The following is a 14,920-nucleotide window of genomic DNA, read 5'->3' as shown; positions in this document are numbered from 1 at the left end:
AGAATTTTCAACCCAGAATTTCATATCCAGCCAAACTAAGTTTCATAAGTGAAGGAGAAATAAAATCCTTTACAGATAAGCAAATGCTTAGAGATTCTGTCACCACCAGGCCTGCCTTACAAGAGACCCTGAAGGAAGCCCTAAACATGGAAAGGAACAACCGGTACCAGCCATTGCAAAAACATGCCAAAATGTAAAGACCATCGAGGCTAGGAAGAAACTGCATCAACTAACAAGCAAAATAACCAGTTAATATCATAATGGCAGGATCAAGATCACACATAACAATATTAACCTTAAATGTAAATGGACTAAATGCTCCAATTAAAAGACAGAGACTGGCAAACTGGATAAAGAGTCAAGACCCATCAGTCTGCTGTATTCAGGAGACCCATCTCACATGCAGAGACATACATAGGCTCAAAATAAAGGGATGGAGGAAGATCTACCAAGCAAATGGAGAACAAAAAAAAGCAGGGGTTGCAATCCGAATCTCTGATAAAACAGACTTTAAACCATCAAAGATCAAAAGAGACAAAGAAGGCCATTACATAATGGTAAAGGGATCAATTCAACAGGAAGAGCTAACTATCCTAAATATATATGCACCCAATACAGGAGCACCCAGATTCATAAAGCAAGTCCTTAGAGACTTACAAAGAGACTTAGACTCCCATACAATAATAATGGGAGACTTCAACACTCCACTGTCAACATTAGACAGATCAACGAGACAGAAAGTTAACAAGGATATCCAGGAATTGAACTCATCTCTGCACCAAGTGGACCTAATAGACATCTATAGAACTCTCCACCCCAAATCAACAGAATATACATTCTTCTCAGCACCACATCGCACTTATTCCAAAATTGACCACATAATTGGAAGTAAAGCACTCCTCAGCAAATGCAAAAGAACAGAAATTATAACAAACTGTCTCTCAGACCACAGTGCAATCAAACTAGAACTCAGGACTAAGAAACACAATCAAAACCGCTCAACTACATGGAAACTGAACAGCCTGCTCCTGAATGACTACTGGGTACATAATGAAATGAAGGCAGAAATAAAGATGTTCTTTGAAACCAATGAGAACAAAGATACAACATACCAGAATCTCTGGGACACATTTAAAGCAGTGTGTAGAGGGAAATTTATAGCACTAAATGCCCACAAGAGAAAGCAGGAAAGATCTAAAATTGACACTCTAACATCACAATTAAAAGAACTAGAGAGGCAAGAGCAAACACATTCAAAAGCTAGCAGAAGGCAAGAAATAACTAAGATCAGAGCAGAACTGAAGGAGATAGAGACACAAAAAACCCTCCAAAAAATCAATGAATCCAGGAGTTGGTTTTTTTAAAAGATCAACAAAATTGACAGACTGCTAGCAAGACTAATAAAGAAGAGAGAGGAATCAAATAGATGCAATAAAAAATGATAAAGGGGATATCACCACTGACCCCACAGAAATACAAACTACCATCAGAGAATACTATAAACACCTCTACGCAAATCAACTAGAAAATCTAGAAGAAATGGATAATTTCCTGGACACTTACACTCTCCCAAGACTAAACCAGGAAGAAGTTGAATCCCTGAATAGACCAATAGCAGGCTCTGAAATTGAGGCAACAATTAATAGCCTACCCACCAAAAAAAAGTCCAGGACCAGATGGATTCACAGCTGAATTCTAACAGAGGTACAAGGAGGAGCTGGTACCATTCCTTCTGAAACTATTCCAATCAATAGAAAAAGAGGGAATCCTCCCTAACTCATTTTATGAGGCCAACATCATCCTGATACCAAAGCCTGGCAGAGACACAACAAAAAAAGAGAATTTTAGATCAATATCCCTGATGAACATTGATGCAAAAATCCTCAATAAAATACTGGCAAACCGGATTCAGCAGCACATCAAAAAGCTTATCCACCATGATCAAGTGGGCTTCATCCCTGGGATGCAAGGCTGGTTCAACATTCGCAAATCAATAAACATAATCCAGCATATAAACAGAACCAAAGTCAAGAACCACATGATTATCTCAATAGATGCAGAAAAGGCTTTTGACAAAATTCAACAGCCCTTCATGCTAAAAACGCTCAATAAATTCGGTATTGATGGAACGTACCTCAAAATAATAAGAGCTATTTATGACAAACCCACAGCTAATATCATACTGAATGGGCAAAAACTGGAAAAATGCCCTTTGAAAACTGGTACAAGACAGGAATGCCCTCTCTCACCACTCCTATTCAACATAGTGTTGGAAGTTCTGGCTAGGGCAATCAGGCAAGAGAAAGAAATCAAGCGTATTCAGTTAGGAAAAGAAGAAGTCAAATTGTCCCTGTTTGCAGGTGACATGATTGTATATTTAGAAAACCCTATCGTCTCAGCCCAAAATCTCCTTAAGCTGATAAGCAACTTCAGCAAAGTCTCAGGATACAAAATTAATGTGCAAAAATCACAAGCATTCTTATACAACAGTAACAGACAAGCAGAGAGCCAAATCAGGAATGAACTTCCATTCACAATTGCTTCAAAGAGAATCAAATACCTAGGAATCCAACTTACAAGGGATGTAAAGGACCTCTTCAAGGAGAACTACAAACCACTGCTCAGTGAAATCAAAGAGGACACAAACAAATGGAAAAACATACCATGCTCATGGATAGGAAGAATCAATATCGTGAAAATGGTCATACTGCCCAAGGTTATTTATAGATTCAATGCCATCCCCATCAAGCTACCAAGGAGTTTCTTCACAGAATTGGAAAAAACTGCTTTAAAGTTCATATGGAACCAAAAAAGAGCCCGCATTGCCAAGACAATCCTAAGTCAAAAGGACAAAGCTGGAGGCATCATCACGCTATCTGACTTCAAACTATACTACAAGGCTACAGTAACCAAAACAGCATGGTACTGGTACCAAAACAGAGCTATAGACCAATGGAACAGAACAGAGTCCTCAGAAATAATACCACACATCTACAGCCATCTGATCTTTGACAAACCTGAGAGAAACAAGAAATGGGGAAAGGATTCCCTATTTAATAAATGGTGCTGGGAAAATTGGCTAGCCATAAGTAGAAAGCTGAAACTGGATCCTTTCCTTACTCCTTGTACCAAGATTAATTCAAGATGGATTAGAGACTTAAATGTTAGACCTAATACCATAAAAACCCTAGAAGAAAACCTAGGTAGTACCATTCAGGACATAGGCATGGGCAAGGACTTCATGTCGAAAACACCAAAAGCAACGGCAGCAAAAGCCAAAATTGACAAATGGGATCTAATTAAACTAAAGAGCTTCTGCACAGCAAAAGAAACTACCATCAGAGTGAACAGACAACCTACAGAATGGGAGAAAATTTTTGCAATCTACTCATCTGACAAAGGGCTAATATCCAGAATCTACAAAGAACTCAAACAAATATACAAGAAAAAAACAAGCAACCCCATCAAAAAGTGGGCAAATGATATGAACAGACATTTCTCAAAAGAAGACATTCATACAGCCAACAGACACATGAAAAAATGCTCATCATCACTGGCCATCAGAGAAATGCAAATCAAAACCACAATGAGATACCATCTCACACCAGTTAGAATGGCAATCATTAAAAAATCAGGAAACAACAGTTGTTGGAGAGGATATGGAGAAATAGGAACACTTTTACACTGTTGGTGGGATTGTAAACTAGTTCAACCATTATGGAAAACAGTACGGCAATTCCTCAAGGATCTAGAACTAGATGTACCATATGACCCAGCCATCCCACTACTGGGTATATACCCAAAGGATTATAAATTATTCTACTACACAGACACATGCACACGTATGTTTATTGCAGCACTATTCACAATAGCAAAGACTTGGAATCAACCCAAATGTCCATCTGTGACAGACTGGATTAAGAAAATGTGGCACATATACACCATGGAATACTATGCAGCCATAAAAAAGGATGAGTTTGCATCCTTTGTAGGGACATGGATGCAGCTGGAAACCATCATTCTTAGCAAACTGTCACAAGAAGAGAAAACCAAACACCGCATGTTCTCACTCATAGGTGGGAACTGAACAATGAGATCACTTGGACTCGGGAAGGGGAACATCACACACTGGGGCCTATCATGGGGAGGGGGGAGAGGAGAGGGATTGCATTGGGGAGTTATACATGATATAAATGATGAATTGATGGGTGCTGACGAGTTGATGGGTGCAGCACACCAACATGGCACAAATATACATATGTAACAAACCTGCACGTTATGCACATGTACCCTAGAACTTAAAGTATAATTAAAAAAAAAAAAGAGAGAGAGAAATTAAGGTATACGTTTCTATTTTTCACAGAAGTTATCATATGGAATCTATATCCTGACCTCTGTAAGTAATCAAGTAAAACAGGATGAATCACTTAAATACCTTTCACCTTCAACAAAAGATGCTGCTACAAGTATTTGACTAATTTTCAAATTAACAGGAATTAGGAATTAAGAAGAAAAGATCACTTGAGGCTAGGAAAATTAGTTCTTCAATAACTCAAATTGCTGGGAGATGAGAAGATGAAGGAATGGGTTAAACAAATGCTAAAAGCAGTGGATAAGGTAAAAACATGAAAACAGCATCATTCACTTCTTTTTTGCTATTAGTGGCATTTCAGAGGAAAATAGTGGGACTCTGAAAGCAGCGAGGAATATTTTTAAATTTTTAGCAGACTAGCGTTATTATCAAAGCAATATTTTACAAAAAAAAAAATTTGGTACCAAATACAAGACAGAATGAAAATGACAAACCTATTAATATGGGCTATAATTATTCTAGTATGTAATAATAAACTAAAGACACGTCTAAAAATTGAATGCAAGAGTAACTAGAAATAAAGAGGTTTGGAGTTTTTTGTTTTTTGAGACAGGGTCTCACCCTGTCACCCAGGCTGGAGTGCAAATGTATGATTACGGCTCACTGCAACCTCAACCTCCCAGACTCAAGCCTCCCACCTCAGCCTCCTGAGTAATTGGGAACATGAGCATGCCACCATGCCTGGCTAACTTTTTAATTTTTTTGTAGAATGGGGTCCCACTATTTTGCCCAGGCTGTTCTCAAATTCCTGGGTTCAAGTGATCCTCTACCTCAGCTGGGACTACAGACATGAGCCACGGCACCTGTCCATAGAAATAAAATGTCTTTAAGATTTCAGAGCAAATTGTAGACTGAGCGAGGCAGAGAGAAGTCACAGGATTCAAGCACAAAGATAACAATGCCTCAAAATCTAAAAACCATCATTGCTCACGACTGGCCTGGGGAAAAAAAAAAAAAATCAACCTGATCAATAGGTGAGAGTTTTAGACACACATTAAATCTAAGGTAATGACAGGCCTTCCAAATTGAATGATCAGCCAGCAGACAGAAGTAACAATTTCAAAAAGTCACTGGTCAAGAAAGTTAAATTAAGGAAAGTATTACATGACCACTAAGCAAGCAGACCCAAGCCATATTCTTCAACAGCCTCTTTAGCAGTAATAAAGATATTTCAATCTTTTTAAAAATAAGAAAAAAACATTCACCAGTCTAGTCCTAACTAGGATCATGAAAATGGAAAATATATAAAAGAGACAGACTGTCAAAACTGAGCCTTCTAACAGAAGACAAGTGAAACGGTAGGAAGTAACAACAGACAAAATCACTCAGGCCAAAACCTTAGAAGTCATTCTTCACTATCACCTCTCCCCTCCACACTAACACCAAGCCCTATCTAACTAACTCTTTGTATACTCAAACTCATTCTCTCATTGTCAACATCTAATTGCAGACCCTTGTTCTTTGACTTGAATTCTAGCAAAGTCTTCCAACCATCCTTTGCTCCACTCTCCCCACTACTACCAAGGTAAAAATTTAAAATAGCAGTGTAATTCCAGCGACTGCTGCGTTGCTTAAACTCCTTCACTGGCTCCCCAGTCTTCAGGTATACAAGGCCCTTTTAAGATGGGGCCTCTATCTACTTCTCAATATCCCTTCTTCATTCCAGCTCTGATTCCCAAATACCACAACTCTTACTGTATTTCTCACAGAGCAGTTACTCTAGACAATCTGTACTGGTAGCACCTAGAGTGCACTCATTAAAAAGCTCAATCCTGGGTCCTAAAATATACCCACTGAACTATCATCTCCAGAGATGGACTAAGAAATCACACCAAGTAACTCTTATCCTCAGTGCCCATTTCTTTACTCTCTTACTTGATAATGCCCAATTGTTTTAAAATATTGAACACAGTCTTGATATCACTTCTAAAAAGTCTTCCCTATCAAATCCTTCTCTTCCCTATCTCCCAGCACCATTGCTCTAAAGCAGCCAATACTTATCTCCATCATCATATGGATCTGCATCCCGCCTCCCTACCTCATCCCCACCTAGAAAAGTTGTTTTACTTAGGACAGAGAGTGAATTTCACTAGCCACTGTATGTTGATGGCCCAGCAAAGGGCCTTGCACATACTAGTCACTTAAAAGTTTGCTAATTAAGTGAATGCAAACATTTCATCTTGTTTTCAAAGAATGAAAATATACCTTCATCTGCATCTGTTGAGTCTCTTGATAACTGACATGTATTTTGTTTTGAAATACATTATGTTCCTTTTCTAATGTTCCAATCCGATCTTTCATCCTTGCTATAACCACATTGCTTCTTTCCTTCTCTGACATCATTTCCTAAAAGAATATCCCAGAAATTTAAAAACTTGTTATTTAATAAGCCTGCAACAATGGTAAACAATGATGTTATTTAACATCAGTAAAATAATCACGAATGATAAAACATTAAGTACTTGCTTAAAAAAACCTAGGTCAAAAGATTTCAAAAACAGGCTTCTGCATCTCATCTGCTCTTCACACCAATTCCCTTCATAATCACTTTGCCACTGTTTTACTACTAATTCAAATGCATTTTCTAGTTATTATTATAAGTTAAAGACTATGGGCCGGGCGCGGTGGCTCAAGCCTGTAATCCCAGCACTTTGGGAGGCCAAGACGGGCGGAACACGAGGTCAGGAGATCGAGACCATCCTGGCTAACACGGTGAAACCCCGTCTCTACTAAAAAATACAAAAAAGTAGCAGGGCGAGGTGGCGGGCGCCTGTAGTCCCAGCTACTCGGAGGCTGAGGCAGGAGAATGGCGTAAACCCGGAAGGCAGAGCTTGCAGTGAGCTGAGAACCGGCCACTGCACTCCAGCCCGGGCGACAGAGCGAGACTCCGTCTCAAAAAAAAAAAATACTATGAACCTAAAATAAATCCTACATTCTAACTCGATTACACGAAGGAACATTTTAAAGCACAATAGTTCCTTCTCTATCATTCCCTGGTACATTCTCTTTCAGGGAAAAAAGGCCTAGAAGGAAATAAAAGTCTCTTTCCCAAGGGAAGAAATAGGGATAAGATGTCTATAGTAGAGTCAAAGTTTGAGACAAAGGAAAGTAAAAATCAGAAAGCAGTTTTATCATCTTCCTAAGTCAAATCTTTTTTTTTTTTTTTTTTTTTTTTTTTTTTTTTTTTGAGACAGAGTCTCGCTCCATCGCCCAGGCTGGAGTGCAGTGGTGCAATCTCGGCTCACTACAAGCTCCCCCTCCTGGGTTCACGCCATTCTCCTGCCTCAGCCTCCCGAGTAGCTGAGACTACAGGCGCTCTGCCATGCCCGGCTAATTTTTTTTGTATTTTTAGTAGAGACGGGGTTTCACCGTGTTAGCCAGGATGGTCTCGATCTCCTGACCTCGTGATTCACCCACCTCAGCCTCCCAAAGTGCTGGGATTACAGGCGTGAGCCACCGCAACTGGCCCCTAAGTCAAATCTTAAATGAGGGATTTCATTTTGTTTTGCTGGTACTACGAACTCCTAGAACAAATATTAATTATCAAAGTACATGAAAGCCAAGCAGTTTTAAAATCAGCTGCAGGTATGATTAGGACTAATCATGTCTCTGTTCTAAAGCAACTTTTTGACAAAATTTGAGATATTACATAATTTATGTTTGCCTGAGTTTGTTCATTCATCTTTACAAATTGTTATACTCCTGTATGACATACTTAGAAGTATATACATTGTAAGTACACAGCTCAATGAATTATCAAATTAGTTATCCTAATTTTTTTAAATACAGTCATATAGTCACATAAAACTGTAAGTTTCTAATTTTATTAACAACTTTAATCTTGCCAACTTTTTCCACTGACTTTTTTTATTTACTTCAAATTCACATAAAGGATTTATATTCAAACAAGGGCATTCATTCTTACAATGTCATCAAGTGGCTAGGTGAACGACTCATAAACAAACATCATGTACTCTACTGCATTTAATCCCTAGAAAGAGAAACAAGCACTTCAGGAATAATGAAACCATATTTTCTATAGTTTCAATTCTGTTCTCTCAGTTTCATGATGTTTTAAAGATTGGCTTTTCCAGTATTTTTTACCATTAACCTCTGAGAGTAGTATTTCTGAGATTTGAAGAACTAGACAAAAAAGTATACTTATCACAAGAAGCTCCATAAATAAATTACCTATGTTAAGAGTTTCACATTTATTCCATTAATCAGACTTAAACAAGATCACACCAAATTTTGTGTTTCTATAAAGAACGGATCTAGGTCAGATCCAATTAAAACAAATTCCCATGCTTCTGTACAGAATGCTTTTGTTATTTTGAAGTTAGGATATCTGTAAGTACTCTTATTTTAAATAATTCAACTATATCACAAAAGAGAGAGACGGCTCTATCTACCCTCCCAACACTCTAAAAGAAAGTTATTTTTGTTGGATATAAATTATAAATAAACTACTGACAATGGATAATTTCTAAAATATTTCATTGCTTCTGATTTGGGAAGTATATCCCTCGTACATAAGAATGTCTTCACCTGGGTTAACTGCTTACACCGATCCTTTGTAGCAGCAGCATCTTCCTTCACAGCAGCAAGTAACTTGTCCTTTTCTTGAAGCTGATGTACGAGCGTAGTCAATTCTCCCTTACTTGACTGCAATTGAGAAAGCAAGGCAGAATTAGTAATAGTTACCATGGGCTAATAAAAAGTATGAAAATGGCGCTGGGCGCCGTGGCTCACGCCTATAATCCCAGCACCTTGGGAGGCCGAGGCATGCGGATTACAAGGTCAGGAGATCGAGACCATCCTGGCTAACACGGTGAAACCCCGTCTCTACTAAAAATATTAAAAAAAAAAAAAATGAGCCGGGCATGGTGGCGGGCGCCTGTAGTCCCAGCTACTCAGGAAGCTGAGGCAGGCAGGAGAATGGCGTGAACCCGGGAGGCAGAGCTTGCAGTAAGCCGCGATCGCGCCACTGCACTCCAGCCTGGGCGACAGAGCGAGACTCCGTCTCAAAAAGAAAAAAAAAGGTATGAAAATCAAATGTGGCACCTATACACCATGGAATACTATGCAGCCATAAAAAAGGGTAAGTTCATGTCCTTTGCAGTGACATGTATGAAGCTAGAAACCATCATTCTCAGCAAACGAACACCAGAACAGAAAACCAAACACTGCATATTCTCACTCATAAGTGGGAGTTGAACAATGGGAACACATGGACACAGGAAGAGGAACATGGACACAGGAAGGGGAACATGGACACGAGAAGGGGATCATGCCTGTCAGGGGGTGGGAGGATAGGGGAGGGATAGCATTAGGAGAAACACCTAATGCAGATGACGGGCTGAGGGGTGCAGCAAACCACCATGGCATGTGTATACCTATGTAACAAACCTGCACGTTCCACACATGTATCCCAGAACTTAAAGTATAAGAAAAATAAAAGGTGCTAAGATTAAAAAAATTATGAAAATAAAGTATCTAACATTAAGTGTTCCCGGGTCAATGCAGAGTTCTGTATTACATAAAAAGTAAAATAACTGCCAAATACTGATCAGTGAAATATTCAGAAAAATCTCTTTAAAGTTGTATATTCTGAAATTTCCAACTAGATACATATCAATCAAAAAACAGATTTTTACAAAGAATTATGGGAATTCTAGTTTTAAACTCAGAGTCAAGACAGTAATTTCCTCCATCTCCTACTAAATCGAAAGAGAGAATGTGAAACCAAAATGTAAGCTGCTATGAATGAAACAGTAACCTATAATCTCAAAGCATCTGAGGAAAGCTCACCAAATACAGTAAAGATCAAAATCAGATGCTCCACGACCCTGTCAGAATATACCCATGGCTATAGAGGTGCCATAAATGTGTAGTTCTCTGAAATTAACAGGCACATCCTGAAAGGTAAAACCAGCAATCCCCAATTTGACATGGGAAACAACAAAGAAGTGCAAAGACTGGAACTTTCTCGGAAGAAGGTCTCAAGAAGGAAAAAAGTCACAGATAAAATCACACATCTCAAGAAGGAAAAAAATCACTCAAAGGGAGCAACTAGCCAGTGAGGCAGTCAAAAGATTCTCTATAGGGAGGCCTTAAGTCTCTTATCTGAAAAGCAGCAAAGGCTTTAAAAAAACTCATTTTACATACACAGTCCCCAAGGAGAACATCAGTCAGCCTTGACCCTTCAGTAATACCAAGGCTTAGCACAAAGATGATCCAAGAAAAACACCCCTCATTGGAAGAACAGTAGTAAACAAAATGAAACAGAATAAAACAGGATCTATACTAGATATCAAAAAATTGAAAATAAGAAAAACACAAATAACAAGTGAAGAAAAATCACCAGAAAAAGGTTATCAAACAGCAGGAAAAAAAAAACTGTGATTAAAAATCTAATACAGGAATCATCCCTGGAAAATAAAAGAGCTCAGAGAAAAGATAACACAAAATGAGATGAAACGTGAGCTGGCAAAACTAAACTGGAAGTAAAAGCAACACCATCCCAGAAATAAACTATAGTTAGAAGCAGCAAACAGAAAAGCACATGCCGCTGTAAACACAGTAAGAGCCATAGAGTACATGGTAATGTGTTAGGTTTTTTTTTGTTGTTAAAGATATGAAAGATATGAAAGATAATGAAGGTAGCCAGAGGAGAGCCCACATGTATTTAACTGATCTCCATTATTTTACTTATTTCAAGAACATTATATATAACTTCCCAGTAATAAAAGTTGACTTGAATCTAATGATTGAAAAGACATACTGTATCCAAGGTAAGTTTAACAGAGTAGTCAACATCAAGCCATATTATAGTACAATTACTGAATGCCAAAGAAACTGAATCCCTTGATGTGTGTAGAGTAGGTCAGACACTGAAAAAATTCCAGTAAATAATAAAAATGTGATTGATTATTCAAAGAATGTTTTATTGTGAGAGTGCAGTTTAACAAAAACATATGAAAAGGGTGCAAAATGCAGGCTGGCTTCAGACCTCTACCCAGCAATATGAATAAAGAGAACAGTGAAACAACAAATGCATAAAATGTTTCAAGGAAAGAAAACTAAACTCTGGAATGTTATACCGCACCAAACTATTATTTAAGTATAAATACAACAAAAGCATGTTAACTTGCCAAAATTTGGAAAATTTCTTGAAGAAATCCCAGGAAAAATAACTTCAGCTAACCAAGAGATGAATAAAGAAGCTATGACAAAAATACTAATATTGAGATCTGGACCTACCATTAAACTATAAAATTAAAACTAAAACATGAAAATTATAATCACAGAAGAGATGTTAAATATTACAAGTATCTGACAAACAGAAAAACTATTATTAATAAAAGTTGAGGGGTGGAAGAAAGAAGCTAGGGGAAAAAAATGTAAGTGGTATAACAGTAGTTCCTCCTGCTACGCAGCATGGGGCCCAAATTGTTAATAATTTAAAGTTTAAAATACAACTGAAGCAAGTATATTTAAACGTCAATGATAAAAAATAATTAAACATTTTACTAATAATTACATTAATAGTTTATATTTTTCAGCATTTATTATATGCTAGGGACTCTAAGCACCTAACATGCACTATCATTTAATTCTCAAAACTTGATCATTCCCATTTTAGACACGGGAAAACTGAGGCACTAAAGCTAAGAAACTTATCTAAGGCCACAAAGCTGCAATTGGCAGAGTCCAGATTTGAATTCAGGAAGTCTGACTCCAGAGCTCAGGATCTTAACTACACTCTCAAGTGCCTCATAACTCGAATACAAGGGCACGTGTGCACTCACACAACATAACATCTCTGCTCTAACCCTTCTAGCTTTTGCTCTGTTTTCCCCTACCCACCTAAGCTTACTCATAGCGGACACTCGCTGTCACTTTTCCCATTCATTTGGTACTTATTTATAATCTTGTACTGCAATGAAACTGCTTTTACTAAGGATATCAAACTCATCTCTAAAGCATGTTACTGTTGATCACTCAAACTCAAAGTTTCTGTGATTCCACTATCTCCTGGTGTTCCTCCCACTTCGCGCCTCTTCAGTATCTTTTGTGGTGATTTTCCTTGCCCTTTAAATGTTGGTGTTTCCTGGGGTTCATTCTTGAGCCTTCTATCACCTCTCACATCCTCCCTGATCTAATATATATCTACCACATGTACTGATGATAGCGGATTATCTTCCTCTATCACTCCCATTGTAGCCTTTCTTCTACTCCAGAGAAATATGTTTTTAATTGTAAAAAGACTATATCCACTTAAATGGCACAAGGGATGCCTAAAACAGCTTTCTGAAATTTCTCAATGCTCTACTCTCTACAAAGTGTTCACAAAAACCACACTCACCACAATCTATCCAGTTACTCAAGAGAGAAAACAAGCAGTCACCATGGACTCTTCTTTAGCCACTACATACAACTGCTCAGCAAATCCCTTAACTCTTCTATCCTATGCCAGTGCCCTGTATTTATCTTCCCCTTGCTCTAAAGTGGTCTTTATTCGGCACAAGGATTCAATTACCTCTGGGACTTTGAACAATCTGTGAAAAGGTCTGACCAACTCAGTTCTAAGGCAGGAAAAGAGAGAAACTAAACTTACCTAGTCTTACTCAGATACAGGAGACCTACAAAGGCAGAGTTCCTTCAGTAGAGAACAGAACCGCCCCACGAGAAACCAAGAACAAAAAGATTTTAATCTACAACCAAATGGCTCCAAGGAAAAGGGGAAAAATATCAACAGTTTCAAAACACTTGCTCCATGCTATCTTTAACAGTTTCCAACTTCTTCCAAGGCCTGCCTAAAATAGATAAAGGGTAGTCTGATTTACTATCCAGACTCTAGAGTTCAAAGCTGTCTCAGATAATAAAATGATTACTCTTGCCCCCATAAGCTACCAGGAACATCTTTAATTAGAAGAGAGACACTTAAAGCAATTACTTTTCATCTTAAAAAGCATTAACTCTAAACAGCAATATAGTAACACAGTAGCTTCAGCAAGGTTCTTCCCTGCCAGGAGCTTTTCCCAATCCCCACATATAACTAACAACTTTTTAAAGACATGTAGTCACCCAATTACAATAAAATAAACCAAAGGACAAATTCTTTAATCAATATCAAGGCTAAGCACCATGGTTCACACCTCTAATCCTAGCACTTTGGGAGGCCAATGCAGGAGGACTGATTGAGCTCAGGAGCTTCAAACCAGCATGGGCAATACGGTGAAACTCCATCTCTACAAAGAATACAAAAACTAGCCAGGCATTGCTTGTGGTCCCAGCTACTTAGGAGAGTGAGACGGGAGGATCGCTTGAGCCCAAGAGGTGAAGGTGCAGTGAGCAGAGATCACACCATTGCACTCCAGCCTGGGTGACAGGGCCAGACCTCATCTCAAAAAAATAAAAATAAAAATAAAAATAATCAAGAAAGTTCCTCGCAACAAAACATCTGTCTTTGTATTTAAAGTCATATTTATCGTATTTACTGATTACCTTTTTACTCTGGGCCATTGCTGGCATCACATGGAGACTGTCTAATAAGCATACTACATCGTAAAATTGCCACAGATTTGTAAAATGCACTGTCAATAGAAGTATGACAGACTTATAATGCTACGATAAATACTATGGCAAAAACATCCAGATGGTTGTAAGAAAGAATAGCAGGACAAACAATTTAGACTGTGAATTCAGGTTAGCCTTATATGAGAAAATGACATTTAAGTGGAGACTTGAAGGAGGAATTGGGCATAGAAAGAAATTGGAGGGGAGGGTTTGGGAGGAAAGGCAAGACAGGACAGACAGAAGAAAAAAGTCTGATATGAGAGAAGAATCAGAGAAGACTCCGTATGGGTGAAATTTAGTGAGGAAATAAGAAAAAATGTCATTAGATGAGGCTGCAGAGACAGGCAGGACGTAGACCTGTTAAGGAATCTGGATTTATGTTTTAACCGCAAAACAGAAAAACACCAAAGGTTTTTAAAGCAGTAATAGAACCTAATTTATCTCTTACAGGTCACTTTACAGTTATGCGGGGAAAAAAAACAAAATTAGAGGACTAACAGGAAAAGCAGAAACATCAATTTGGAGACTGCTGCAGGTAATCAGGTGAGAAGACTAGTCTAGACTAGTCTAAGAAAAAATTAAACCACTGAAGGTTTGAAAGTAGGTGAGAGGTTATGGGAAAAGAGGTGTGTATGTGTGTGTTTTCAGAATAAAGACAGTTAAATGCACCATAGCATTTAAATGACAGTTAAATGCTAATATTGAATAGCAGACACCATATCACTTTATTTTACATAGGTAACCCTTGAAAACTTCACCTTTCCCAGTACAACATAGTACATATGATATTATAGTGAATATGACCCATAATATAGATGTTAACTGCATGGGGTTTCTATTTTACAATTTTTTTTAAAATCAGCCATAGCAGTGATTATGCCTTTCAAATCATTTCTTTTAGAAAAGTAAACACAACATACACACACCCCCACAACAATAGCCCTGAGGTTCTTTGAACGGTGTGAT

The 14,920-nt window shown here is 38.1% G+C and overlaps 1 protein-coding gene across 7 annotated transcripts in view; it reads right to left on the bottom strand.

Annotated features, from left to right (window-relative positions):
• Positions 1-14,920, bottom strand: part of KTN1 (kinectin 1) — a 109,572-nt gene that overhangs the window by 53,834 nt on the left and 40,818 nt on the right. For all 7 annotated transcript variants that reach the window (XM_030929781.1, XM_030929783.1, XM_030929784.1 and 4 more), the window contains exons 6-7: positions 8,921-9,037; positions 6,578-6,718 (exon numbers count right to left, since the gene is read on the bottom strand). In XM_030929781.1, the coding sequence (XP_030785641.1) occupies positions 6,578-6,718; positions 8,921-9,037 (258 nt within the window). The remainder of the gene's footprint in view (positions 1-6,577; positions 6,719-8,920; positions 9,038-14,920) is intronic.

The sequence above is a fragment of the Rhinopithecus roxellana genome, chromosome 5 (genome assembly GCF_007565055.1).
Source record: "Rhinopithecus roxellana isolate Shanxi Qingling chromosome 5, ASM756505v1, whole genome shotgun sequence".
NCBI classification, from domain to species: domain Eukaryota; kingdom Metazoa; phylum Chordata; class Mammalia; order Primates; family Cercopithecidae; genus Rhinopithecus; species Rhinopithecus roxellana.
This window is presented reverse-complemented; position numbering and strand designations above follow the sequence as displayed.